We start from the raw sequence: 25809 nt of genomic DNA on the forward strand, positions 1-25809 counted from the left end.
TGATTTCATGTCTGCAGACATTTTCATATATATTTAAGTAAAAGGTATAGGGAACTCAGATTAGTTTCAGTAGCCTTGTATTTGCATAATCCTACACTAATTGCTGTCATTTGACATGTGTGGGATCTTTTCACCCTGCTCCTCTTTCTCCCGACAGTACAGACAGCCTCTCTGTCTGCATCTGATCAAATAGCATTAGAGCTGTGTCATACTGTTGGTGCTGGCACTCACCAGTCATGTTCGCTACAGCAGAAAGAGGAGGAACATGGGCTTAATTCAGTCTCCCTATTGGTTTCAGGGACACGACTGGAAGAACCTGCGAGAGCTTTGTCCTAGATTTGATTTAATTGAGCAGAATGTGCTCATTCACTCCCAACTTGAAATACTTTATGCTTTGAGAGCTTTACCGTTGGATAAATAAATGCATGAACAAACATAGATTGTCAATATAGGCTACTGCCAAAACCTCAAGTACCCTTGACTACCTTCTTGGGTTTCCTGAGATGCCTGCCAAACAATAGTTTCATATTTGGCTGTTAATTACCATGAAAAATAGGGTTAAAATGTATGGATATATTCCTGCCCGTCGTTTGACATCGTCCTCTGACTGTTTTGTGTTGAAGTTGTATTTTGGAGACCCGCTGCAGCACCGTCACTAACACATTCTGGTGTCATACGCTTTCACATACTAGGGATTCTGCTCCCCCACATCATGATATGAACAACAACTCCATGGTGTTAAGAGCATACGCTCAGGAACAGATGCTGTATGAGAGTGCTAATGTCACCATAGATAAAGACGCTGCTTTCCACTTGGTGTGATAGCTGAGAGGCGTTTGTGAGAACATGAAGTCAACATGTAACTGTGTGGGTTGAGCTGAATCACAGCAGAGTAGAACGCTGCTCGCTCCACACAAAAGCATTGCGACCTTTGAGTAGTGATGGTGATACTATTAATGCAGAAATCTTCATTTGGCCTCTGGGCCATGATGACAGGTCCCTGACAGGTCCTTGGCTGATTAAACAGAAACTTAACTTAACTCATCATAACTTAAAGCATGTCAACCTCTTAATAAACAATATAGATGTGTAGGTGTAACCAAGTCCAGCCTGCGGCACGTTGAAGATTGCTGCCACTGTACGTGGGTGGTTATCCATTTTGGTTCCAGATTGTGTGAGTAATGTCAGTTATATGTATATAAATATTTATATTCCTCACAGGATTGGGTGGATTTGACAAATGGGGCTTTGATTTGTTTGTCTGTTTATGCAGGCTTAGGGGATAAGTTAAAGTCAGAATATGATGACTTTTGTTTCAAAAGTGATATATCCACTTAATAAATGAGGAATCTTGTTGTGCCAGCATGCAGCTCTGTATTCAGTTAAAAGGTGTTGCTGACTGGACGGACCTTTCATACAGTGAGTATACACAGTACATTTGGATGACCTATATGGGTGAAGTGGTTCAAGCTAATTTACTACTAGTGCCTCTTCAACACTATTCTGCTATGAGAAACACAGTCATTACTGTACATGCTCAATGGTACTCTCCAACATGAGAAGAGTAGAAATGTGTGCAGTGAGTCTGATATAGTCTTCTTCTTCTCCTCCTTCTTCTTCTTCTTCTTCCTTCAGAAAGCTGAACTTTTGACTGCAAACATGTTGGCTTTTTCTGTGAAGCAGTTTGTCTCCCACATCATCAGTCTAAAACCAGATGTAGTGTACCAAAAACCACAGGAAGGATTTAGCAACATTGAAATTTATGGATGTGAAACGTTGCTGCTGCTGCTGATGATAAAAATCCAATCATCATGGATTGAGTCCTTTGCTGTTATAGGCAGATCTACATTCATCAGGATATGTGAGGTACCAACAGATTTTGGACATCTGTCTGCATCCCCTCCTCCAGCCACTTATCGAGCTAGAGAATCAAGACAGACAGATTGACTGATTGACTGACTGATTGACTGACTGCCTGACTGACTGCCTGCAGCTGCTGGGTGCAGCTCCCCTCTATTATAGTTGCCGTTTCCGCCTCTGTCTATAGATCCTTCACATGACACTATATGAGATGAGGGATGGTGTATATACTGAAGAATACTGTGTGCTTTAAAGGAACACTCTGCCCATTTTCAACCAGCTTTGTATCATTAGAACATCAGTAGTATATCAGAAAACTGTAAACTGTTTTGAAGTCTGTCATTTAATTTGACAGTTATTGAGTGTTAAAGTGTGGACCAGTGACATCACTGGTCCACACTAACTCAAATGAATAACTCATTAACTCAAATCAACTCTCAATAACTGTCAAACTAGATGAATGATGAATAGTTTGACAGTTATTGAGAGTTGATTTGAGTTAATGAGTTATTAATTTGAGTTAGTGTGGACCATTGATGTCACTGGTCCACACTTTAACACTCAATAACTGTCAAATTAAATGACAGACTTCAAAACCGTTTACAGTTTTCTGATATACTACTGATGGTCTAATGATACAAAGCTGGTTGAAAATGGGCAGAGTGTTCCTTTTAACACGTTCAGTGCCAGCGACGCCATATGGCGTCATTAGAAATTTACCGTACAGTGCCAGCGACGCCAAATGGCGTCATAACTCCAAATTGTTTTTTTGACGGGGGGGTGTCGATCTAAGCTTCTTACGTCGCCTCTAACAATATTGTAGCTATTGGAGGTCGATAACCTATTTTACAAACCCATTAGGTGGCGACAGCACTCTCCTGATCAGAGAAAAAGGAGCCAAACACACAGAAATAGTCACTGGGAAAAAGGAGGAAATCGCATCGCATCCGTCCGTATGCATCGACGTGCAGAAGCACAACGAGCACAACGCCAGCTGTGCCCAGAGCAGCAGCATCCGCTGTCACAACTGAGCACCTTCATGTACGCTGCAAACAGCACATTCACATAATCAGCATTATTATTCCGAACTGGAAGCATGCCAGCCCGTGACAAACACACGCGGAACCAAAAAGCTGAATATCGCGCACCATTCACTGTGTGTGCGCAGCAAACTCAGCAGAGACTGAGAGCCACCAGACACATAAGACACACCCAGGAGGCGTGTGCAGTTGAGGGGGGGGGGGGGGGGGGGAGCACGGAGAGCAGCAGAGCAGCATACACTTCACCCAGACAGACCCAGACATCAGAAAATTAGCTTCAGAGTCAGAGATGTGCTTGAAATGTTTAATTTCACAAAAGGCTCGTTATCTCAGCTCGTAGAAAAAAAGGTATGTTTTTCGTTCAATCAGGCTATCTTCTCCGGCTCATAACTAAAGAACGGAAAATGGGATCAATAAACTTTTTTTTGCAGGTGATAGAAGAGAGTCTCATCGTTATTTGTGCGTGTTCAGTGTTTACATAGTAATTATTAAAAAAATTATATGACTGTTTTAAAATGCATTGCGGCCTATGTGGCACAGCAAGCAACCTTTTGCACAAGGGCCGTGGCACTGAAAGTGTTAAGAGCCTAAACAAAGCATTGAATTCAGGACTGTCAATTGAAATGCGTTAAAAATAGTTGGACATCCTAAACCAATAAGATCTTATAGAAGTAATGTAATTGGGGCAAGTAAATGCCTGAGCTGCTTATAATCTACTCCGCAGAGAGGGAACCGACTTTCTGATTTTCCTAGTGCAACTTATTGTACAAGACATTCAGCCGTTCTCTTCAAGGCTTAAGAATGAATGAAATTGCATTAAAAGAAAAGGTTCTTCCTGCACTGGTTCTGCTGTGGATCCTTTTGAAGTGCTGCTGCAGGACGTTCTACTTTGCAGGATATTTTTAGCGTAAGAGGAGCTGCTCTGCGACAAGGGCAAGATTCATACTTTCTGTCAGTGTGTGCCCTCAAATTGCATTACGCCTGTAGCCCAAGACCAAAGCCTGTAGCCCAGGAGACTGGGTCATTGAGGCATGGTCCATTTTTTAAATGTTGCTGAAAACATCATCAGTGTTGCTATGGTTGCCTTGGGATTTTGATGGGAGCTTTACTGCCTTCATGATCTGAATTAACAAGCACTGTTCTACCAACCATCTGTTGATGAACATATAACTGTTTAAGCCACTTTGATAGAATTCCTGGTGAACTTAAAATAGCTTTAAGGCTGAGCCAAAATGCATAATGCTCCCGACCATCCGGTGATGGCTGTGTTCCACGGGGGCAACGACCATTTATCAAACGGTTGGAGGAAATGATAAGCGTGGAAGTGAAAACCTTTGACTGATGGTTAATTATGGGAACTGTTGTATTCAGTTGGACTCTAGATCCAGTGAGCGCTCTGTGTGAAAGGAAATGGGTGCAAGGGCATCTTGATAAGAAAAGAATATAGTTTCCGCACAGCATACAGTAAGAAAGTGGACATTTGGAATTGGTACGTGTTAACCCTAGGACATTATTAATTTGAATCTACCAATTTGAAATGATATGATAATATATACACAACCGTAATTAAAACAAATACACCCTTGCCACCTCTCAGAGAGAGAGAGAGAGGTTCAATCATTTTGAATAAACTTGCAACATCCATTAATCATCTGGCAGCTTACAAACATTTCACTTTTTGCCCCAGTGTTCCATAATCATATTCTCCTGATGATGTTAGTGTGGTGAAGGCAGGCGAGCTGACAGAATGATGTGTCTGTGGGCCCATGTGCTACTGAGAGGATGGCCCTGGGCTATTAAATAGATGGATAATAATTTGCGCTATGTTTGCAGTAAATCAATCAAGCCTCATGACAGAGGATGTATTTACGATGGCAGATTAATGCCTCCTCCTTGCACACTGTTCTTAAGACCCCTGATTTACTGAATTCCAATTAGGCAGTGCAATGCTCAAACTGATAGCTTGAAAGTGGTTCAATGTAGAAGCAGAGCATGAGAGGGGCTGCAGCCTCGAAATCTGGTGCGATTAACACACACCTGACCTTGACATATCTCTCCCCAGTTTCAGTGCACAGTTGTGGGGGGCTGAGGGGGAAGGGGGGATCTGAATCGAAACAGATGATCAAGACAATAGATAGTTTACCAGCCTTGTTTGCTATTACTTACACGTTTATTTTATATGACCCACTTATGGAGCATGTGCTTGTTGTGTGTGTTCCGGGAAAACAGTAAAAGTGTTTGTCTCCAGAGACGTCCTGTGGACCTGCAGGAAACGGACCCTGCTTTCAATCACACAGGGATAAGAGCTGTGAGTGTCCGTGCAGGATGTAAGGAGGAGAGAGAGAGAGAGAGAGAGAGAGATATGTAAGGAGGAGAGAGAGAGAGAGAGAGAGAGAGAGAGAGAGAGAGAGAGAGAGAGAGAGAGAGAGAGGGAGGGATGTAAGGAGGAGAGAGAGAGAGAGAGAGAGAGAGGGAGGTGAGGAGCTACTGAGCTCATTAGCATATCCTCAGCTTGCACAGGCGCTTTCATCCTGCCGCTCTCAACAATCTGCAGAACTGCTGATGATGGAATTCTCCTCAACCTTCCATCCACTCAAGGCCATTGACACACGACATGCTTAAATCACACAGCATAACAGTAGTCTACAAGCCTGCAGGTACTATGCTGCTATAGCAAAATGCCAATTCAAGGCGTTTGTGTTAGGTTAGAGAAGACTGCATCCATCGTATTTTACTGCTATTTGACTCGCCATTTCATTGAAGCTCTGGGGTTCTTTTCAGCTGTATTACAGCTTGTTAAAATCTCATTTAGCTCCGTTACAATAGTCATGCTTGCCGTTAGACAAATAGACATGATGCCATACTAATCTAGCGTTGATCCCAGAGTGGCTGTTTTTGGTACTCTCACAGCAATTGCTGCCAGTTGAGAGAGATGCCTGATTTTGTTAGCAAGAGCGGAGATGTCTGTATCTTTCTCTCCTATATATACACACAATGCTACTCTTACTGATTCTGGATCTCTGCTGTTCCTCCTGCCTGCCACCTCAGTTAAACAGCCTGACCTTGAAATTCATTGAGTGATAATAGGGGGGTGGGTGAGGATTGATGCTGTTATACTGGGGGATTCTAATCACATTAGAAAAATATTATTACCGCCTCATCTCGTTACGGTCGGAATCTTGCATTTTATTGTCTTTCTTCTCCACCTGATGTTTTTCTTCTACAGGTCAGGAAGGTTTTGTCAAATCTTCAGCTCCTCGCTCCTCGTAGTGAGAGAGAAATAGTCGCTGTGTGGAGAATAGGGAGAGAATCTTGCATAATCTTTGATGAAACATAATTCAATAGACCACATTAGACTTGAGTTTTGATGTAAATCGCAAGGGACAATCGTGTACATTATTGTGGTTGACGTGTGATTATGACTGTTGCACTGAACACTTTTGAAGCAGCTGTACAGAGTCTGTTGAGCCATCACAGCTGGAAATCACTGCAGTGGCTCTCTTCCAACGGAGGCCAGGAATTCCCCCTCAAGGAGGACAAGTGATCCTGGCTTGTGTGTTGTACTCTGCGTGCTCTTCTGCCTCCTCATATCCACACACACACACAGCATGAGAAAGAGGTCACAGGCATTTTACTCCGCTATTGTTAATATAAAAAACCACACAATTGAACTACCCGAATTACTGTTGTAATGGAGACACGTTATTGTTTCTGACTTACACCCTCAATTATGCTCCAAAGGGTCATTCGACTCCAAATGTGATGTTCTAACTAGAAACAGTCGGAATTAGAAGCGTCCAAACAAACTGATCAACCCTCGCCTCGGTCTCCCTGCTTGTTGTGTGACAGACTGGTTCAGCTGTAGTCAGCCTCTCAGCCTCTGTGCTACAGGCTGTTATTACAGTCAATCATTAGCTCTGTATCCTCCAGATGGCTCCTGCCTTGCCTGCTCTCTATTGAATTGTCCATGTTTAAACTGCCCACCAAGCTGCTCTTTGCCCCATTTTCATATCATGTCATGTTCGGAGTAGTGAACAAACCTAATTTCAGTGCAGGAAGCTTCTCAGATGGGCCATTGATGGCTATGGGAGATGGGGTTTAAATCCTACGCTTGTCGGTCCAGAGTGATGTCGAAAAGGGTCATAAATAAGATGGATTCTTCTTAACAGAAAGTGACATAAGCGAGCTGATCCTCATCTCTCCTCTCTCTCTCTCTCTCTCTCTCGGAGATGGATGTGTCCGTGCTTGAAAGCCGAGCTAACGAGGAGGAGTTGGGCTGCACTGGGGCTGTTTTGCACCAGGATCCTGGTGAAAAATGGGCTCTCGCACCACTGTAAGCTCAGGGATGATGATGATCCTCCTGGGTTTCATCATGTGACTTCTTCAGGACTCGAGACTTTCTCTGAAGTGACTGATGCGAGAGTCACAACAGATACTCAAGTGATTGTAGCAATCATGTCAGATGTATTCCTCGGCAAACATCTGTAACCTTGGCTTTTATAGTAATGCAGCTGTCGGAAATATACTCTCTGGAGAGAAAAATGCAACACTTAGTTTGTGCGCACGCTATGTTATGTGTGTGTTTGTGTGTGTATGTATGCCTGTGTTAGTGTACACCTTTGTACCATTATGTAGGCTTCTGCCCATGTGGCTCTGCTCTGCTGTCAGTTTGGCGCCTCAAGCTGCTTGTCTATAGGAGAGGGTGTGTGTGCAGCAGCAGCAGCGGCGGCATGACAAAAGCTCTGTGGGGCGTCTCTGCCAGGCTGTGTGCAGGAGAGCCCATGCGGCGCCATTAGCCCTTCTTCTTTGTGCCTGTCTCTGCCACTTTGCATGGAGGAAAGCAATTGGAGAGGAGCGCCCGCCTGGCCATGACAGAGCCAGCCGGGCGAACTCATTCACAACTCCGTCATTATAGAAGAAAATGCACCTCTCTCTCAAACTCATCTCTGCCGCGGCTCAAAGGGGGATTCGGATGAGCTGTGAACCCTGTGACCACAAGTCAACTTTTCTTCTTTCCTACTGCGGCTAACCTAAAGCTCTCAATTATGTCAATTTGAAGGTTTGAGTTTCTGCCTATCTAACCACGACAACAACAACAGAAATGCTGAATTTCATTATAATAGTGTTGACATAGACAAATACAGGGTACAGAACTCAAAATCTATGCTTGGAAGCTTTTCATCTACTGTGTGAACTACCCATTTTTTGGCAGCATTGATCAATACACACACAGCATGTTAGTATCCCTTGTGCCATAATCCAAGGTGAGCATTCAGGCCCAATTCAGAGTAACAACAGCCAATTATATATACTACTACTGTACCATACCAATGAGTACCATAGAAAACATCAGGCTACACCGTCATAAATGTACAGCACCATAAAGACAGGCGGTAACATTCTCGAGGTACCTCCTCTAGTTTCAGGGTGAGCGAGTCAAACTAGAGGCAAAGAAACGAGATGGATCGGCTTTGAATGAGTTACCAGAAATATTTCTGTGGTAAAAGAAAATACAAAGTAGTTGGGAGGGAGTGGGACTCAGGACTTGAGGTCTGTATAATATCTTTAATTAAAGGGCCCGGCAGTCCCTCTGGTATAGATGGCCTTATTTGGAACACTTTGCAGCGTGCGTGCCGTGCCTCTCTCTCCCTGGCCATGCCAAGGAGCAGAAAGTCGAGACAGCCAGCCGTGGCACTGCAGTATAGGTCTCGTTTTCTTCTTCTTGGTAGATTTGAGGATTTCAGAGTGTCTGAATTGATTCAGCCTACAGTAGCAGGAGCAGGTAATTGCAGTATGTGACAAACAGCCAGTGATTTGTCACAGAGTGCAGTCTGCTCCTGGCAGGGCCTGACTTTACGGGAGCCAGGGAAAAGCGTGCATAATGATGCGGCGGTGCAATGTCATTTTCACTGTTGTGACTTGGCTCCTGGTATTCTCGCTGCTTAGAGAGAGAGAGAGAGAGAGACATGTGCTCTTTTCCCCCTTCTCAGCTGAAAGGTGACATTGCTCACCTTGGTTCAGCTAATGCTAAACACACGGGTATCCGCTAGCACTTCCTCATACAGTACAGTACAGTACATACACCTAACCTTTTAATATGAGGACAGGGGTGGGGGATTGAAGGCAGTGGTGGCGCCCTGCAGGGCACATTCAGTGTCGCATGTAGAAATGTCCCCGAGGAGGTAAATTGTGATGATTTATTTTGTACCCTGTGGTGTTGTATTATACCCCTCCTCACCCTGTTTGCCATGCGAGGAGCAAATTTGAATAATAATCTCCGCCTGTTGATACCAAGCAGAGTGCAGATGGTCAATTTCTGCTCTTGGCAAGTCGTGTGAGTTTACACTCTAAACCGTCGCTGTGTCCCCGTTGTGTTTTCCAGGTGTGAAGGTTGGTGAGGCCGTTATACCACCCGCCAAGATGGTGGCCCTGTCGCTGAAAATCTGCGTCCGCCAGTGCAACGTGGTGAAGACCATGCAGTTTGAGCCGTGCACGCCCGTGTACGACGCCTGCAGGATCGTCAGAGAGAGAGTCCCAGAGGCCCAGACCGGACAAGGTAGCACATGACCGACACAGCTACTTTACATTATGGCAACACTCAGGCAGCAGCTACATTTGCATGTTCTGACTCTCTCTGTGTCGCAGCCTCAGATTACGGCCTGTTCCTGTCTGACGATGATCCCAGGAAAGGAATCTGGCTGGAGTCGGGTCGAACCTTGGATTACTACATGCTGCGAAATGGGGTAAGATGAAGGAATCTATGGAAGACAACTGTCAGTGTCACTTATTGTCACCCCTTTACTCACGATCATTCAGTAGTGTTGTTGTTGTTGTTGTTGTTGTTGTCGTCGTTGTAGTCGTTGTAGTCGTTGTAGTCGTTGTAGTCGTCGTCACCATGCTCCCTCTCGTTCCTCAGGATGTCCTGGAGTACAAGAAGAAACAGAGGCCGCAAAAGATCAAGATGTTGGACGGTGCGGTTAAAACCATCATGGTGGACGACTCGAAAACAGTGGGAGAGCTGCTTGTGACCATATGCAGTCGAATAGGTTAGTGATATACAGTACCACTACCCACCTCTACAGCTGATGTGAATCACCATCTCTCCCAGGCGTGAATTATTCATCCTCCGTCTTATTTTTAGTCCCAGGCATATATCCAGTAACCCGCTACATATGGAGGTAAAAGTGTTGCTGTGTTATTATGACATAAGTTCCTGTGAGAACAAAAAGGCGTCTGTTAAGTACTTTGGAGCATTTCTGTACGCTTGATCAAGTCCTAATCACTTTTTGTTGAAAGCCACAATGCACATGATTGATCAAGCTTGTTCCTGCTAAATGATGAAGTGTTCTTGTTGAAGGCCCAGACAGTGCCATGCTCCTCGCCTGCCTCACTGCTGAAGGCCCAGACAGTGCCATGCTCCTCGCCTGCCTCACTGCTGTTACCTAAGGCCCAGACAGTGCCATGCTCCTCGCCTGCCTCACTGCTGAAGGCCCAGACAGTGCCATGCTCCTCGCCTGCCTCACTGCTGTTACCTAAAGCCGTGTAGAACCATTATAACTGTGCCACAATCAAGCTCAAGTGGGTGGGGAGGAGAGGGACATGTGTCTGGAAGATCTCTTTATTTGCCACTGTTTAGAGTAGGTCTTTCTTCTTGGCTTCTTCTCCTCAGCTCCCATTAGAGTTTGCTGGCCCTGCTCCAGCTTTCCTCGATAGGGCTTTCGAGAGAGAGAGAGAGAGAGAGAGAGAGAGGAGAGAGAGAGGAGAGAGAGAGGAGAGAGAGAGGAGAGAGAGGAGAGAGAGAAGAGAGAGAGAGAGAGAGAGAGAGAGAGAGAGAGAGAGAGAGAGAGAGAGAGAGAGAGAGAGAGAGAGAGAGAGAGAGAGAGAGAGAGAGATCAAGAAAAGTGCAAGAGAGCAGGAGAGTGTCTCCATCATGGTACTGGTTATCACACTGGTCCTAAGCACCTCTCCTCCCCCGTTGGCAGGAATCACCAACTACGAGGAGTACTCCCTCATTCAGGAGACGACGGAGGACAAGAAGGAGGATGGGACGGGGACGCTGAAGAAAGACAGAACCCTGCAGATGCGAGACGAGAGGAAGATGGAAAAGCTGAAAGCCAAACTCCACACAGATGATGACTGTGAGTTTGAGAGCGGGTTTCCCAAAACGGCCAGAAGTGTCGTCGATATCTTGATAGTCGTACACCCTTCCTATTTTTACACGAATTAATCGGACTCAACCCCGGACTCCACCCCTCATCTGAACGTGTGCTTCATCACTCATGTCTAATATACAGTATAGCATGGACGTATCAAAGTTTAATGAAATTAACACTATTATTGTTTGCCCAGAGGACACCAATTCAATTCTGAAATGTGTGAATATATAAATCACCCTCCAACTTTGGCTGAAAACTAGCTTTCTTCTCAGCAGAAAATAATGCGAATGATGATAGTCTTTTTGCCCCCGTCAAGACGTTCACTTGCCTGCAATTAATTTGTTAGATTGCCGTTCTAAGTCAATATGTCTGCCTTTTCTAATTTTGCCATCAGTATCCTCTTCTAGTAAAATCTTTATCAAGTGAGTGTCAATTCATTTCAGTAGGTATGGTAACGAGTATGTATATTGATGTGATAGTGAACTGGCTGGACCACAGCAGGACATTCAGAGAGCAAGGAGTGGAGGAGAGCGAGACTCTGCTCCTCAGGCGCAAGTTCTTCTATTCGGACCAGAACGTCGACTCACGGGACCCTGTCCAGCTCAACCTGCTCTATGTTCAGGTAAGGCTATTCATCACATGCATGTGCATATGCACGGACACACACTCCTGAACACATCCTTCAATGTGTTCACTGTGCAGCAAGTGCAATCCTCTTTGCAGCCACTTGTTGGGGCAGCAGCATGAGAGCCGGCGACTCACTGAACAAACTGATAAAGAGAGGTGGCTCTGTGCTGGGGACCACTCTGGAACCCCTGGAGGTGGCTCTGTGCTGGGGACCACTCTGGAGCCCCTGGAGGTGGCTCTGTGCTGGGGACCACTCTGGAGAGAGCTGGCTCTGTGCTGGGGACCACTCTGGAGCCCCTGGAGGTGGCTCTGTGCTGGGGACCACTCTGGAGCCCCTGGAGGTGGCTCTGTGCTGGGGACCACTCTGGAGAGAGCTGGCTCTGTGCTGGGGACCACTCTGGAGCCCCTGGAGGTGGTTGTGGAGAGAAGGATGTTGCACAAAGTGCTCAAAATAATGGATGACACAACAGACCCCCTACACAACCTACTGGCTGGACAACAGAGTGTTTTCAGTCAGAGGCTCCATCAGCTCCCCTGCAGTAAAGACCGTTATAGGAGGTCGTTCCTGCCCACCGCCATAACCATTATACAATAACGTGCAGAGAGAGGAGAATCCTTCTCTCCCTCCTTCTCCTCCCCTCCTATAAAGTCACTATTAAACTGTCATTTGCTAATGCACATTGCACACTGTACACCTTTGTCCACATACTGTAGCACATTTTATATTTTGTACTTGTACAGTCATGGTAATAATAGTATTATAGAATATAATATGCACCACAGTGGACGGTTACCACCACAGTGCAAGAGCCTTATTATAGTAGCCATGTAAAATATGTATATATTGTTTTAAAGTATGTATATATTCTCACCGACACCTACCTTGTGTGTGTTTTTGATATACGTTATGTTGTGTTTACTGTCATTGATGTTGCTGCTGCTGTAACGGCAGAATTTCCCTCCGGGGATAAATAAAATACTCTCTCTCACTCTCTCTCGCTCTCTCTCTCTCTCTCGCTCTCTCTCTCTCTCTCACTCTCTCTCTCTCTCTCACTCTCTCTCGCTCTCTCTCTCTCTCACTCTCTCTCTCTCACTCTCTATCATGCAGACGATCAAGCTTCCTGATAATTATCCCTCATAGATCAATACTGATGACTGATCTATATTTGCCACAGTATACTGTCTTCAGCCTAGCTAGATTGAGCTCTGGTTTGGTGCAACTTGGATTGCATCTTCTCGCAAATGTTTGTTTTGTGAACAAGAGGTCCATTTAAAATCAGTGGTTTGTTTGTGTGGATAGCAGTTGTGAATGAGGAAACGCAGAGGAGATAGAAGATGACATGCAACACAAATCTAGAGCCGGAGCCGATCTCTTTATGCTGGGAGAGCACTCCATAGCCCACCATGACAGAATTGTTCCAATGATTGAAATATTGAAATTCATTTAACAAAAGATAGGATGAGACATTCTAATTAGACTCCATAACCATTCATCCTCTGTATTGTAGCTCTCAGCCAGCTTTTGTCCAGGTCTGGACAGATTGTGAATGGTGGTTGGCTCAGATGCAGTCCAGACAGGTTTGATTTGCTTTTGAAGAGCCAGGCAGGCAGCACGCACGTCTGGGCGAGGCTGCCTGTGTTTGCTGCTCTGCTTTCTCTGGTGTCATTTTGGGTATCTTATCTTTTTCTTTTGCTGATTTTCAGAAAATTCAGTTAAAATCTGCGATACATTTGGATGGAAACCCGTGTATATGTGTCTGTGCGTGTGTGTGTGCGTGTGTGTGTGTGTGTGTGTGTGTGTGTGTGTGTGTGTGTGTGTGTGTGTGTGTGTGTGCGTGCATGCATGTCTGTGTGTGTGTGGTTGGCAGCGCTGGTTCTACCAGCGTTGTAAAGCAAGAGAGAGCTGCTGGCACCGGGGGCTCCCCTGGGGGGTCAGCTAGGTCGGCACCACACTACTCAGATGTTGACCCCTGGACTCACACAGCAGGGTGTGGAGTACCTGGACTCATAGGTGCAGGGTGTGGAGTACCTGGACTCATAGAGCAGGGTATAGAGTACCTGGACTCACAGAGCAGGGTATAGAGTACCTGGACTCATAGAGCAGGGTATAGAGTACCTGGACTCACAGAGCAGGGTATAGAGTACCTGGACTCATAGAGCAGGGTATAGAGTACCTGGACTCACAGAGCAGGGTATAGAGTACCTGGACTCACAGAGCAGGGTGTGGAGTAGCTGGACTCACAGAGCAGGGTGTGGAGTACCTGGACTCACAGAGCAGGGTGTGGAGTACCTGGACTCATAGGGCAGGGTGTGGAGTACCTGGACTCATAGAGCAGGGTGTGGAGTACCTGGACTCATAGGGCAGGGTGTGGAGTACCTGGACTCATAGAGCAGGGTGTGGAGTACCTGGACTCATAGAGCAGGGTGTGGAGTACCTGGACTCATAGAGCAGGGTGTGGAGTACCTGGACTCATAGGGCAGGGTGTGGAGTAGCTGGACTCATAGAGCAGGGTGTGGAGTACCTGGACTCACAGAGCAGGGTGTGGAGTACCTGGACTCACAGAGCAGGGTGTGGAGTACCTGGACTCATAGAGCAGGGTGTGGAGTACCTGGACTCATAGAGCAGGGTGTGGAGTACCTGGACTCACAGAGCAGGGTGTGGAGTACCTGGACTCATAGGGCAGGGTGTGGAGTACCTGGACTCACAGAGCAGGGTGTGGAGTACCTGGACTCATAGAGCAGGGTGTGGAGTACCTGGACTCACAGAGCAGGGTGTGGAGTACCTGGACTCATAGGGCAGGGTGTGGAGTACCTGGACTCACAGAGCAGGGTGTGGAGTAGCTGGACTCACAGAGCAGGGTGTGGAGTACCTGGACTCACAGAGCAGGGTGTGGAGTACCTGGACTCATAGAGCAGGGTGTGGAGTACCTGGACTCATAGGGCAGGGTGTGGAGTACCTGGACTCAGAGCAGGGTGTGGAGTACCTGGACTCAGAGCAGGGTGTGGAGTACCTGGACTCAGAGCAGGGTGTGGAGTACCTGGACTCACAGAGCAGGGTGTGGAGTACCTGGACTCATAGAGCAGGGTGTGGAGTACCTAGACTCACAGAGCAGGGTGTGGAGTACCTGGACTAACAAGTCAGGGTGTGGAGTACCTGGACTCATAGAGCAGGGTGTGGAGTACCTGGACTCACAGAGCAGGGTGTGGAGTACCTGGACTCATAGAGCAGGGTGTGGAGTACCTGGACTCACAGAGCAGGGTGTGGAGTAGCTGGACTCACAGAGCAGGGTGTGGAGTAGCTGGACTAACAGAGCAGGGTGTGGAGTAGCTGGACTAACAGAGCAGGGTGTGGAGTACCTGGACTAACAAGTCAGGGTGTGGAGTACCTGGACTCATAGAGCAGGGTGTGGAGTACCTGGACTAACAAGTCAGGGTGTGGAGTACCTGGACTCATAGGGCAGGGTGTGGAGTACCTGGACTAACAAGTCAGGGTGTGGAGTACCTGGACTCATAGAGCAGGGTGTGGAGTACCTGGACTCACAGAGCAGGGTGTGGAGTACCTGGACTCACAGAGCAGGGTGTGGAGTACCTGGACTCACAGAGCAGGGTGTGGAGTAGCTGGACTCACAGAGCAGGGTGTGGAGTAGCTGGACTCACAGAGCAGGGTGTGGAGTAGCTGGACTCACAGAGCAGGGTGTGGAGTAGCTGGACTCACAGAGCAGGGTGTGGAGTAGCTGGACTCACAGAGCAGGGTGTGGAGTAGCTGGACTCACAGAGCAGGGTGTGGAGTAGCTGGACTCATAGAGCAGGGTGTGGAGTACCTGGACTCACAGAGCAGGGTGTAGAGTACCTGGACTCACAGAGCAGGGTGTAGAGTACCTGGACTCATAGAGCAGGGTGTGGAGTACCTGGACTCACAGAGCAGGGTGTGGAGTACCTGGACTCACAGAGCAGGGTGTGGAGTAGCTGGACTCACAGAGCAGGGTGTGGAGTAGCTGGACTCACAGAGCAGGGTGTGGAGTAGCTGGACTCACAGAGCAGGGTGTGGAGTAGCTGGACTCACAGAGCAGGGTGTGGAGTAGCTGGACTCACAGAGCAGGGTGTGGAGTAGCTGGACTCACAGAGCAGGGTGTGGAGTAGCTGGACTCACAGAGCAGGGTGTGGAGTAGCTGGACTCATAGAGCAGGGTGTGGAGTACCTGGACTCACAGAGCAGGGTGTAGAGTACCTGGACTCACAGAGCAGGGTGTGGAGTACCTGGACTCATAGAGCAGGGTGTGGAGTAGCTGGACTCATAGAGCAGGGTGTGGAGTAGCTGGACTCACAGAGCAGGGTGTAGATTACCTGGACTCACAGAGCAGGGTGTGGGGTACCTGGACTAACAGAGCAGGGTGTGGGGTACCTGGACTAACAGAGCAGGGTGTGGAGTACCTGCACACATAGATAGAGGGAGACAACATAAATTGTTCCAAAAAACGAATCATGTTGCATGCACGCCCCACACGAAAATAAAAAAGCTGACATATGTGCAGTCATTCATATTCAATTTCATCTTTTCAAGCCCAGCTTGAAAGTAGCCACTCTGGAAGTTCCTGAATATGTCCATAGCAGACATCCACCCAGAGATGACTCTGCTCTCTTCCCTCTCTGATCTGTCTGTTTCTGTTTGTAGCTCTCTCGCTCTTGCCCTCCTTTTCCTTCCCGCCTGTCTTCACTCCCTCCTCGATCTCACACACACTGTGACATCATCGCTCAGGTCCCCACCCCTCCTCCCCCACACACTGTGACATCATCACTCAGGTCCCCACCCCTGCTCCCCCACACACTGTGACATCATCGCTCACGTCCCCACCCCTCCTCCCCCACACACTGTGACATCATCGCTCAGGTCCCCACCCCTGCTCCCCCACACACTGTGACATCATCACTCAGGTCCCCACCCCTCCTCCCCCACACACTGTGACATCATCGCTCACGTCCCCACCCCTCCTCCCCCACACACTGTGACATCATCTCTCAGGTCCCCACCCCTCCTCCCCCACACACTGTGACATCATCGCTCAGGTCCCCACCCCTCCTCCCCCACACACTGTGACATCATCGCTCACGTCCCCACCCCTCCTCCCCCACACACTGTGACATCATCGCTCAGGTCCCCACCCCTCCTCCCCCACACACTGTGACATCATCGCTCAGGTCCCCACCCCTCCTCCCCCACACACTGTGACATCATCACTCCGGTCCCCACCCCTGCTCCCCCACACACTGTGACATCATCGCTCAGGTCCCCACCCCTCCTCCCCCACACACTGTGACATCATCGCTCAGGTCCCCACCCCTCCTCCCCCACACACTGTGACATCATCGCTCAGGTCCCCACCCCTCCTGCCCCAGCACATATTATAGTACAGTGCATATCATGCTCTCCCCACAACACACACTATTTCCTTTCACAATAACAACCCTCCCCCGCCTCCTTTTTCCTTCTCCGTTGCCCTTCCCCATCCATCTCGTTCTCTCTCTCTGCCTCTGCCTCTGTGTGTGTGTGTGTGTGTGTGTGTGTGTGTGTGTGTGTGTGTGTGTCTCTCTCTCTCTCTCTCTCTCTCTGTCTCTCTCTCTGTCTCTGTCTCGCTCTCATGCTCAGATTGTTACTCGGGCAGAGCCTCTTCACATGGCAGTGGATCTAATTTGTCACAGTGTTAAAAAAGGGCCGACAGAGGCAGAAGAGAGATAGAACACAGACAGACACACCCCAGGCTTCACATTGGCCCCCTGACTTCTCTCACTCACTGTGAGGCACTGACGTCTCTCACTCACTGTGAGGCACTGACTTCTCTCACTCACTGTGAGGCACTGACTTCTCTCACTCACTGTGAGGCACTGACTTCTCTCACTCACTGTGAGGCACTGACTTCTCTCACTCACTGTGAGGCACTGACTTCTCTCACTCACTGTGAGGCACTGACTTCTCTCACTCACTGTGAGGCACGTCGACGGCACAGACACACGCTCTCCTTTCACAACCCCAACCCTGTAACCCCTCGCAGGCTCCATGACTGACTTAGTAGGTTAGCTCAGATTTGACCGATTATGGTGTTGTTGCTGGCATTTCTTTGCGAGAGCATCCTAGTGATGAGCTCAAATGTTTATGGATGATGTGAAGCTTCCATGATTTCAACCCCGCACAGCACACGCACACACACACACACACACACACACACACACACATACACACGCGTGCACACACACACACACACACACACACACACACACACACACACACACACACACACACACACAGTGGAAGCTCTGCCAGCAACAGACTAATCTCTTTTACTACACAGCCACTCCCTTTCTGTCGTGTATCTCTGCTCAGAACATGGATAAACCTCCACAGCAAGAGCATCGCCCTGTGCATGGCACTCATGTGCTTTTGCACACTGTTCTTGATGATGTGTATTTATTACATGTAGGCCTGCTGTTATTACCACTCCTCATCCGCTATATGATCATTATAACAGCTAATATAAACCAAATGAATTGAAACCAAGAGTCGAGGAAGTGTCTTTATAAAAGTGTACTGTGCGGGAAAACCCCATTGGATCCCACTTCTGACACCAGCCATATTCCTGTTTGCAGTCCTTCTCTAAAGGAGATTTGTAATGGCTTTATTAACCCATTGATACCTGATGCAGCATTTGTGTGTGTATCCCTCTAAGACCGCGAACCGCGGCAACGCGGTTCGCGGTCTTAAAGGGATACGCACACAAATGAGGGATATACACGCAAATGCTGCATCAGGTATCAATGGGTTAAATACACTTTTATAAGACACTTCCTGGACTCCTGCTTCTATTATTTTAAATGTCTGCTCACCGGTCTCATTTTGGCTAGAGACACTCTTTGAATCATTATAGCGGGATGAGGAGTGGTGAAAGTTCCATTCTATATCACCTACTAAGAGACAGAATGGTCCAAAGCAAGGATGAGCTCCTCATCCTCTTTAGAAAAACAAAACAAAACAAAATATACATAACCCGATGTTCATCATTCAGCATAGAGCAATGGTTTCAGAGTGGGGTCCAGGGGTCCTTGAAGGGGTCCCCAGGAAAAAGGAGGATAGTTTATTTTCACTATAATTCCATCCATAAGTAACACAATGACAAAATGTATGACTATTTTGGTCATGGGTTTCATACACTTTCTGTAATAAAACATCTACAAGCAGAAATCGTATTAGATGGGGGGGGGGGGGTCCCTGGGACAAAATCTTATTAAGGGGTGCCTGTTTGGGGGGGGGGATAGCGTGATCCTCCCACACGCTACGTGCTGCTGGTGAAAAACTTGCTCTCAGGTGAAAAGAGCTGGCTGGCAACCTGCACATCTATCAGAGGAAGCATGTGCTAGTCTCTACGGCTCTCCCCACATCGGCAGAGGGGGCGGAGCATCGACCAGGACAGGGAATTGGCCAAGTGCCATTGGGGAGAAAAAGGAAAAAAGTCTCCTTGCATTTTTTTGCTTTATTGGAATATTGACATTAAAGAGGAACAGGCAAAAGGGGAGATGCCATGTGAATAAGGTCTATTATGGCTTTGAAGCCAGGACATTGCTGGTATAGCATGAGCCATAGCCACCTGAGCCAGCAGCAGGATGATCCCTCTCATGCTGCAATATTTACACTTTGCTTCCAGAAGAAGCTTGTGTGTTGTGCAGGTCGTGAGGATCTGTATTATTCATTTGCTCAGTGATTTATTAGCCAGCCTGTTGATCGAACACAGCCTGCATTTAGTTGCTTTAGTGTATCCTATGTCAGCATTTATTTTGAAGGCCGTGTTACACCCTGAGCTCAGCTAGGGCATGGTGGACTGGTGCTGTATACGTGTCACTGCTTCTGATGTCTTGTGGTTCACTTCCACTTGTGCAGCTCCATTACAATGTCCTAGAACCAGCGCCTGTGTCGCTGGCCTCGTCCACTAGGGGAGATTCAGCGTCTTGCCTCACTTTCTTCTCCATGGGCAACAATGGTAAAATGATCCTCCCGCCAGACGTCTTCCACACAGAAACCACGGCTTGTACCTGCAGGACTTCTCATTATTCAGAGCTTTGCTTATTGACTTCAAATGATCGAGTCGCTGCCAAATTCACTCCAAGAACTCCAGGAATAGTAATGTCATGTGAATAATGTAGCTAAGCAGTGAGGAAATTCAGGCTGAAGACTGGTCCCTATAGTTCTCTTTCTCTCTGTGTACGGGAGAATGCATGTGGAGCCCAGGAAGAGTAGCTGCTACGTCAGTGGCAGCTAATGGGGATCCGAATAAACGAAACGAAATGTCTGCCCTATCACAGTTTGAAACCTAAAGACTTTTCTGAATATGGGTGGTCCACTGGTAAAATAGTTTCCCTGTCATTTCTACCATCTTATTGCTCAAAAGTGCAGTACGGCTGGCACAGAGTGGTGTGCATCAAGAGAAAGAATTTGAATTGTACTGTATGCGTCAGGGCCAACGTTGAGTGCCTTCTTGTGTTCAGTAAGAGCTTATTATGTGTGTGGAGGCCTTCACACGTCGCTGCTGCACATTGTTGGTAATGAGCCAGAGAAGGTTGAACATGAGTGTTGCAGGTATTTTGAGTGATTTTGAGTGATTTGGTTACTTTCATCTCTGTAGTACATCATGGTGAATAATTATTTTCATAAAACAAAAGGGAAAGTATTTATTGTTATGGTTTTGGTGGAATGCCACTGTAGAAAATACAACGTTGTGGAATGTTTAAAGCCATTTTTCTCACCTTTTCCTTTTAGACACATACCAGATAAAAATACTCATAACGTTTGATCTGAGAGAGCTATCTCAGTCATTCAAAAAGTTATATATAGGGGAGAGTTTCTAATTCATGGAAATGTCAAAAAATTTAAATGTCAAATTCCCACCATGTGAAGGGTTTTTGCAGACCACCACAGATACTCCACTGTGGATTAGACTAGGTGCTTCTCAAACGTTTTTGTCTTCATTTTTGAATCCAAGTCCCCAACATTCTGCTTAGAAAACTGCAAGAGAAAACTATAGCATATGATGCAATGACTGAACGATAACCCACCTTTTGAAGAATATAACGTATAAACATTTCCCCCTTTCTCTCAAATACCCCCTGTAGTACCTCAACGTACCCCTAGAGGTACACATACCCCAGTTTGGGGACCACTGGACCAGGGAAAGGGCTTGATTGCCAGTGGAGGAGATTGTTGTCCTCATAACAGCAGTAAGCTGCGGATTAGTTTGCCGTTGATGTAAGAACGGGATGAGTTGGGCCTGTGCACTGATATGCTAATGCTACAAGCTCTGATGGAGCCTTTCTCACGTGTCAGCTAGCCGCTCACTTTTGGGAGCCATTAATTTTGCGGCAGTGAACTAGAGAGGGAGAGAGATGACTGCCCCCTGGAGAAAACACAATATACTGACAACCATTTGAAAGATGTCAACAAAAGCGTCTTCCCTCCAGCTTCCTAAACGGTGAATGTAATGTAGACAGCCTGCTGGAGTGTGTTGACTGAGAAGGCGTTCAGCAGCAAACCAAATACACATTGCCAGTATGTATTATTATGACTCGCACACAAAAAATCATTCAGTCATGAGATTTCTTAATGATATTTTTAGGGCTGTTCCGTAATACAGATGGGATACTGTGGGGAATTGATGTATTTGTATGATGTCTTTTCCATTTTAATAACATGTACTGTAATGGGGCTGTGGTGACAAATTGTTGACGCTGTTGCGTTTGAAAGCTTGGAGAATGGCTTTTATTGTCACTAACAAATCGTATTTGGCTCCCCTGTGCGAATGAATCTTTAAGTTACAGTATGTGTTTGTTCTGCAAATACACTTACTTATTCACTTACTACTTGACACCCTCTCTGAAGCTACATTCAAAGCACCAAATGAAGGGCTCATTATGGAGCTCTGTTGGGTGAAATCCTGGATAATTCTCTTTGTATTTTTTTTTCTATGATTTCTTCCTGGATCAGCATGTGAGAGCGTCTGTGTGTCTCTCACTGACTCCCCCCTTGTCCTCCTTTCCTCTCCTCTCTAGGCCAGGGATGATATACTGAACGGCTCCCATCCTGTCTCCTTTGACAAAGCCTGTGAGTTCGCGGGGATCCAGGCTCAGATCCAGTTCGGACCCCATGTGGAACACAAACACAAGCCTGGATTCCTGGAGTAAGCTGCCCTTATCAGAGAGATGCATTAACACCCACATGAGCCTCATCCCTCAAACAACTGTGCTTTTCACATGTGCGCTTCACAGCCATCCGTATACAGCGGTTATCTCCTTGTACTGTTGGGTACAGGCCGTTCCTTCAGGGATTTCCTCTGCTGGAAGGCTCAGGGGTTTCATGTCAGCTGGTACAAGTTGCTGTGCGATATGTAGGCACCAGGGCAAGAATGACCTCATATGTGGAACTATGTTCATAGAAAAGGAAATGCCTGCAGCGCAAAAGAGTAACCCTGTAAAAATGTTCTTTATCTCCATAGCCTGAAGGAGTTCCTACCTAAAGAGTACATCAAGCAGAGAGGGTCCGAGAAGAAAATATTCCAAGTATGTACATTACAGCGCTGTTTGGTAGAATGTTATGTATGTATTATGTTTGCCCAAAGAAATGTTAATTGCTTCTCTGTTTGGACATGCATTGGCAAAATGCATCATGTAGATGGCAGTGTCTGGGTGTAATGTTAATGGCATCTCACTGTTTTTCTCTGCCCAGGATCATAAGAATTGTGGCGAGATGACAGAGATCGAGGCAAAAGTGAAGTATGTGAAACTTGCCAGATCCCTCCAGACCTACGGAGTGTCCTTCTTCCTGGTGAAGGTAAGCTCCTCCAACACAGCAAGACACCACAATCAGGACTCAAGAATAAGGTGAATAAGCTGGTGCTAATTTATACAATTGACAGCCCAGTAAAACTAATGGAAAAGATGCTAAATGCTCAAATAAGCACCTGCTTCCCAGTCTGATTGATCAGGTGAGCAATCAAATCAAAGTGACAATTCCCCATGTTAGTTACCCGATGCAACATCCACCCTTCATCGCTCTGCATTGAAGATGAACTTAGCATTCATGGGTTGTGTCAAAGTTTGTGATCACAGTTATAGATACTCGAAATACTTTCGAGCCTACCGTGCCTCATCCTCTTCCTCCTTCCCCTCCTTCTCCTCATCGCTCATTTCTACGGTCCATCATTAATCCACGGCAGCACATAGACAGCAGCGCTGTTCTCTGTGTGTCTGTTCCTTCCCTCTTTGTCGCTGCCATGACAGTTGTGCGCACTTCCGGAAAAACGTTGTCAAGTTTTAGAGTCACGATATTGTCCCTCGTTGGTTTCCCCTCGAGGTCTCGCCCCCCAGCTTGGCCAATATCCGGCCTTGCTTGTGCGCCGGACCCCCTCTCCGATTATAGGTGTGAGATTTAACCTCGACCATTAAACAAATCCATCATACACACTCGGCTCGACACACTAGATAATACGCATCATTTCTGCAATTAATAATTACGGAGCAATATCAATTGAGTGTAATGAGTAATCTGGTCACAGCTAACAGACTCTTAAGTGCTCCGGTACTAATGAATGGCAGCTGCTGTCATTAGAGAGCTGTTGTGATTTACGCTGTCAAACACGTATGGAAACATGTCGAAAACCCACAGAAGATTTCTATTCTCATGACAGCAACAAAGCAGCAGAGTGACAGTGGAAGACTGAGCGTCACCCAGGCAGCGGCAGCACACAATGCGACCATGCTTTCTGTGCTGCTTTGGTGTCTGGTGAGTGGAGCGGTGGAGTGAAGTGAAGTTACTGTAACAGCTGTTTGGCAGCCAGCAGCTCATTTGCTCCTGTAGGAAAAGGAGGAATAGTGCTGTTGTCTGCTATGGACCTTAATGGACTATATAAATGGAATGTTTGGCCCAGCAGTTAAAGCAGACTGCAAGATTACTCAAGATTATCTCTCTGTGTGTGTGTGTGTGTGTGTGTGTGTGTGTGTGTGTGTGTGTGTGTGTGTGTGTGTGTGTGTGTGTGTGTGTGTGGAAATGTAGTGATGGCGATTTCAAGAAACTGTTAAATAATTCACTCTTCTCTCGCTGCTCACAAAAAGCATAGACTCATCTTTGCTGAAGCACAGTCTGAGAGTCTGTTGTAACCTTCCATCTGTCATCTGTCAGTCTTTAATCACCACAGCTTCCGAGGACTGCACAGATATGGAAATAAAATATGCTAAGTGTGTGTGTGTGTGTGTGTGTGTGTGTGTGTGCGTGCGCGTGTGTGTGTGTGTGTGTGTGTGTGTGTGTGTGTGTACAGCCGTGCGTGCAGGTCTGTGTGTGTGTGATGCTCTGTTCAGGCCAATAAAATATTTCTGACATTGATCCACCCTTCTGTTGTGAATTCCTGCACCAGCAGATGTTCCCCAAACCTTAACCAAGGTTAAACGATGTATAGAACATCAAACTTCCTGCTTGAATACAACCCGGATAACCATGATGCTCAAATAGCGTGACCGAAGACAATGGAGGTTTTGAATAAATCTCTATACATAGCCATCGCGATTACTGGGATAATGTTATCTGTCCTTGTGTTTTAAGAGCATTGAAGTGTCCAAGTTGTTTTACTTAGTGGCTTTTGTTCCATTCTCAGAGTTCTATGTTTTGACCCACAGATGAAAACAATGGGTCCGGGTAGACATGCAAGGTATTTCCAACTCCCCCCCGTCTCCACAAACCGCTCATTTCTGTGTTGTCCTCTGCACCCCTGGAGGACGGCCAAGTGCAGGCTCAAGCTCTGAAGTGAGCCCTAATAGATTGTCAGTGTGGGCAGAGAGAGTTAGAGGGCACTGGAGCCAGGCGTGGCAGAGAGAGGTGGCTGCAGCAGCGTCATGCTGGTGCGCTGACAGTGAGTAAAGCCTGGGGAGACCCCACGCTCAATAGAGCAGCACTTAAACAAGGCTGAACTCTGCAGGGTCACTTTCGCTTCTGACCCTTTCCTCCTACTCCTATTGGGGCTTGGGTTCCTCAGACAGCCCGCGTGTTAAAGCAGCACCGGTCCAGCGGAATCGCACAGCAGTTTTGCATCCAGGCCTTGTATGAATCATGTTGTGTAGGCGTTTGACACCCACACAAACATTGTCTGATGTTTTGCTCTCCGACAGGAGAAGATGAAGAGCAAAAATAAGCTGGTGCCCCGGCTGCTGGGGATAACCAAAGAGTCGGTGATGCGGGTGGAGGAGAAGACGAAGGATGTGGTGCAGGAGTGGCCCCTGACCACAGTCAAGAGATGGGCTGCCTCCCCCAAGAGCTTCACCCTGGTACTGTGGCCATCTCTCCGACAAATCCCCATTCTCAGACTCATAATCTGATGTGTTTGTTTGTACTGTGTGCTGTACTACACAGTCAGGTTTACACGTCTCGTAGAGGTAGCAAGTATTCTTTCCCCCATTTTCATTTTCCCACACAGCATCCTGAAGATCGCTGAGACCTCAAACCACAATATTGACTGTTTTCTGCATGATAGTCTGCTGTTTCTTCCCAGTTTACAATAGAGGCCAGGGGAAGAATATGGAGAATTTGGATGTTTTATTCATCTGAAGGCTTTCTCAATTTTGTATATCAGCTGTTGTCAACGGCGTTCTCCTTTTTTTCTCCCCACATTGTCTTATTATTAAGCCTGGAAAACAGTACTCCATTTATACTCCATTTAAAGATTGATGAAATATGCTAATGAAAAAAAATTGAAGGTATATTTGCCAACATTGATTTGCGCTGAATATTTCACCCGTCTCTCCATAGGATGCTTTGAAGTGGGTAGTTTTGCGAATCTGAAAACGAGAACATCTCATTTTTAATCAGCTCTTTGAAGGAGTTGGATGCGGCCTGGAAGCCAGACACTTTTTCTTTTCATTAATATTATGAATGATGATTGCCAGGATAGTTTATGCAAAGCTTCATGCTCAGTAAGGCATTTTTATATTTCATGTGTGAAAAGACCGTAACGCTCCTGTTAGGACGTAAAGGGAGAATGTTGGAATACCGAGAGTTGAAGGACACTTGGGTTTGCCCTGAATCTCTGCTCTGTCTTCATCTGCACT

At 46.8% G+C, this 25809-nt stretch overlaps 1 protein-coding gene across 1 annotated transcript in view; it reads left to right on the forward strand.

Annotated features, from left to right (window-relative positions):
- Positions 1-9314: 9314 nt before the first annotated feature.
- Positions 9315-25809, forward strand: part of tln2b (talin 2b) — a 72046-nt gene continuing 55551 nt past the window's right edge. Inside the window, exons 1-9 of the mRNA XM_083654873.1 lie at positions 9315-9456; positions 9546-9643; positions 9817-9946; positions 10883-11038; positions 11536-11678; positions 21769-21896; positions 22212-22275; positions 22442-22546; positions 24874-25029. Of these exons, the coding sequence (XP_083510999.1) occupies positions 9321-9456; positions 9546-9643; positions 9817-9946; positions 10883-11038; positions 11536-11678; positions 21769-21896; positions 22212-22275; positions 22442-22546; positions 24874-25029 (1116 nt within the window). The 5' untranslated portion in view covers positions 9315-9320. The remainder of the gene's footprint in view (positions 9457-9545; positions 9644-9816; positions 9947-10882; positions 11039-11535; positions 11679-21768; positions 21897-22211; positions 22276-22441; positions 22547-24873; positions 25030-25809) is intronic.

Source organism: Poromitra crassiceps, assembly GCF_964638095.1.
Source record: "Poromitra crassiceps genome assembly, chromosome: 18".
In the NCBI taxonomy this organism is placed as follows: domain Eukaryota; kingdom Metazoa; phylum Chordata; class Actinopteri; order Beryciformes; family Melamphaidae; genus Poromitra; species Poromitra crassiceps.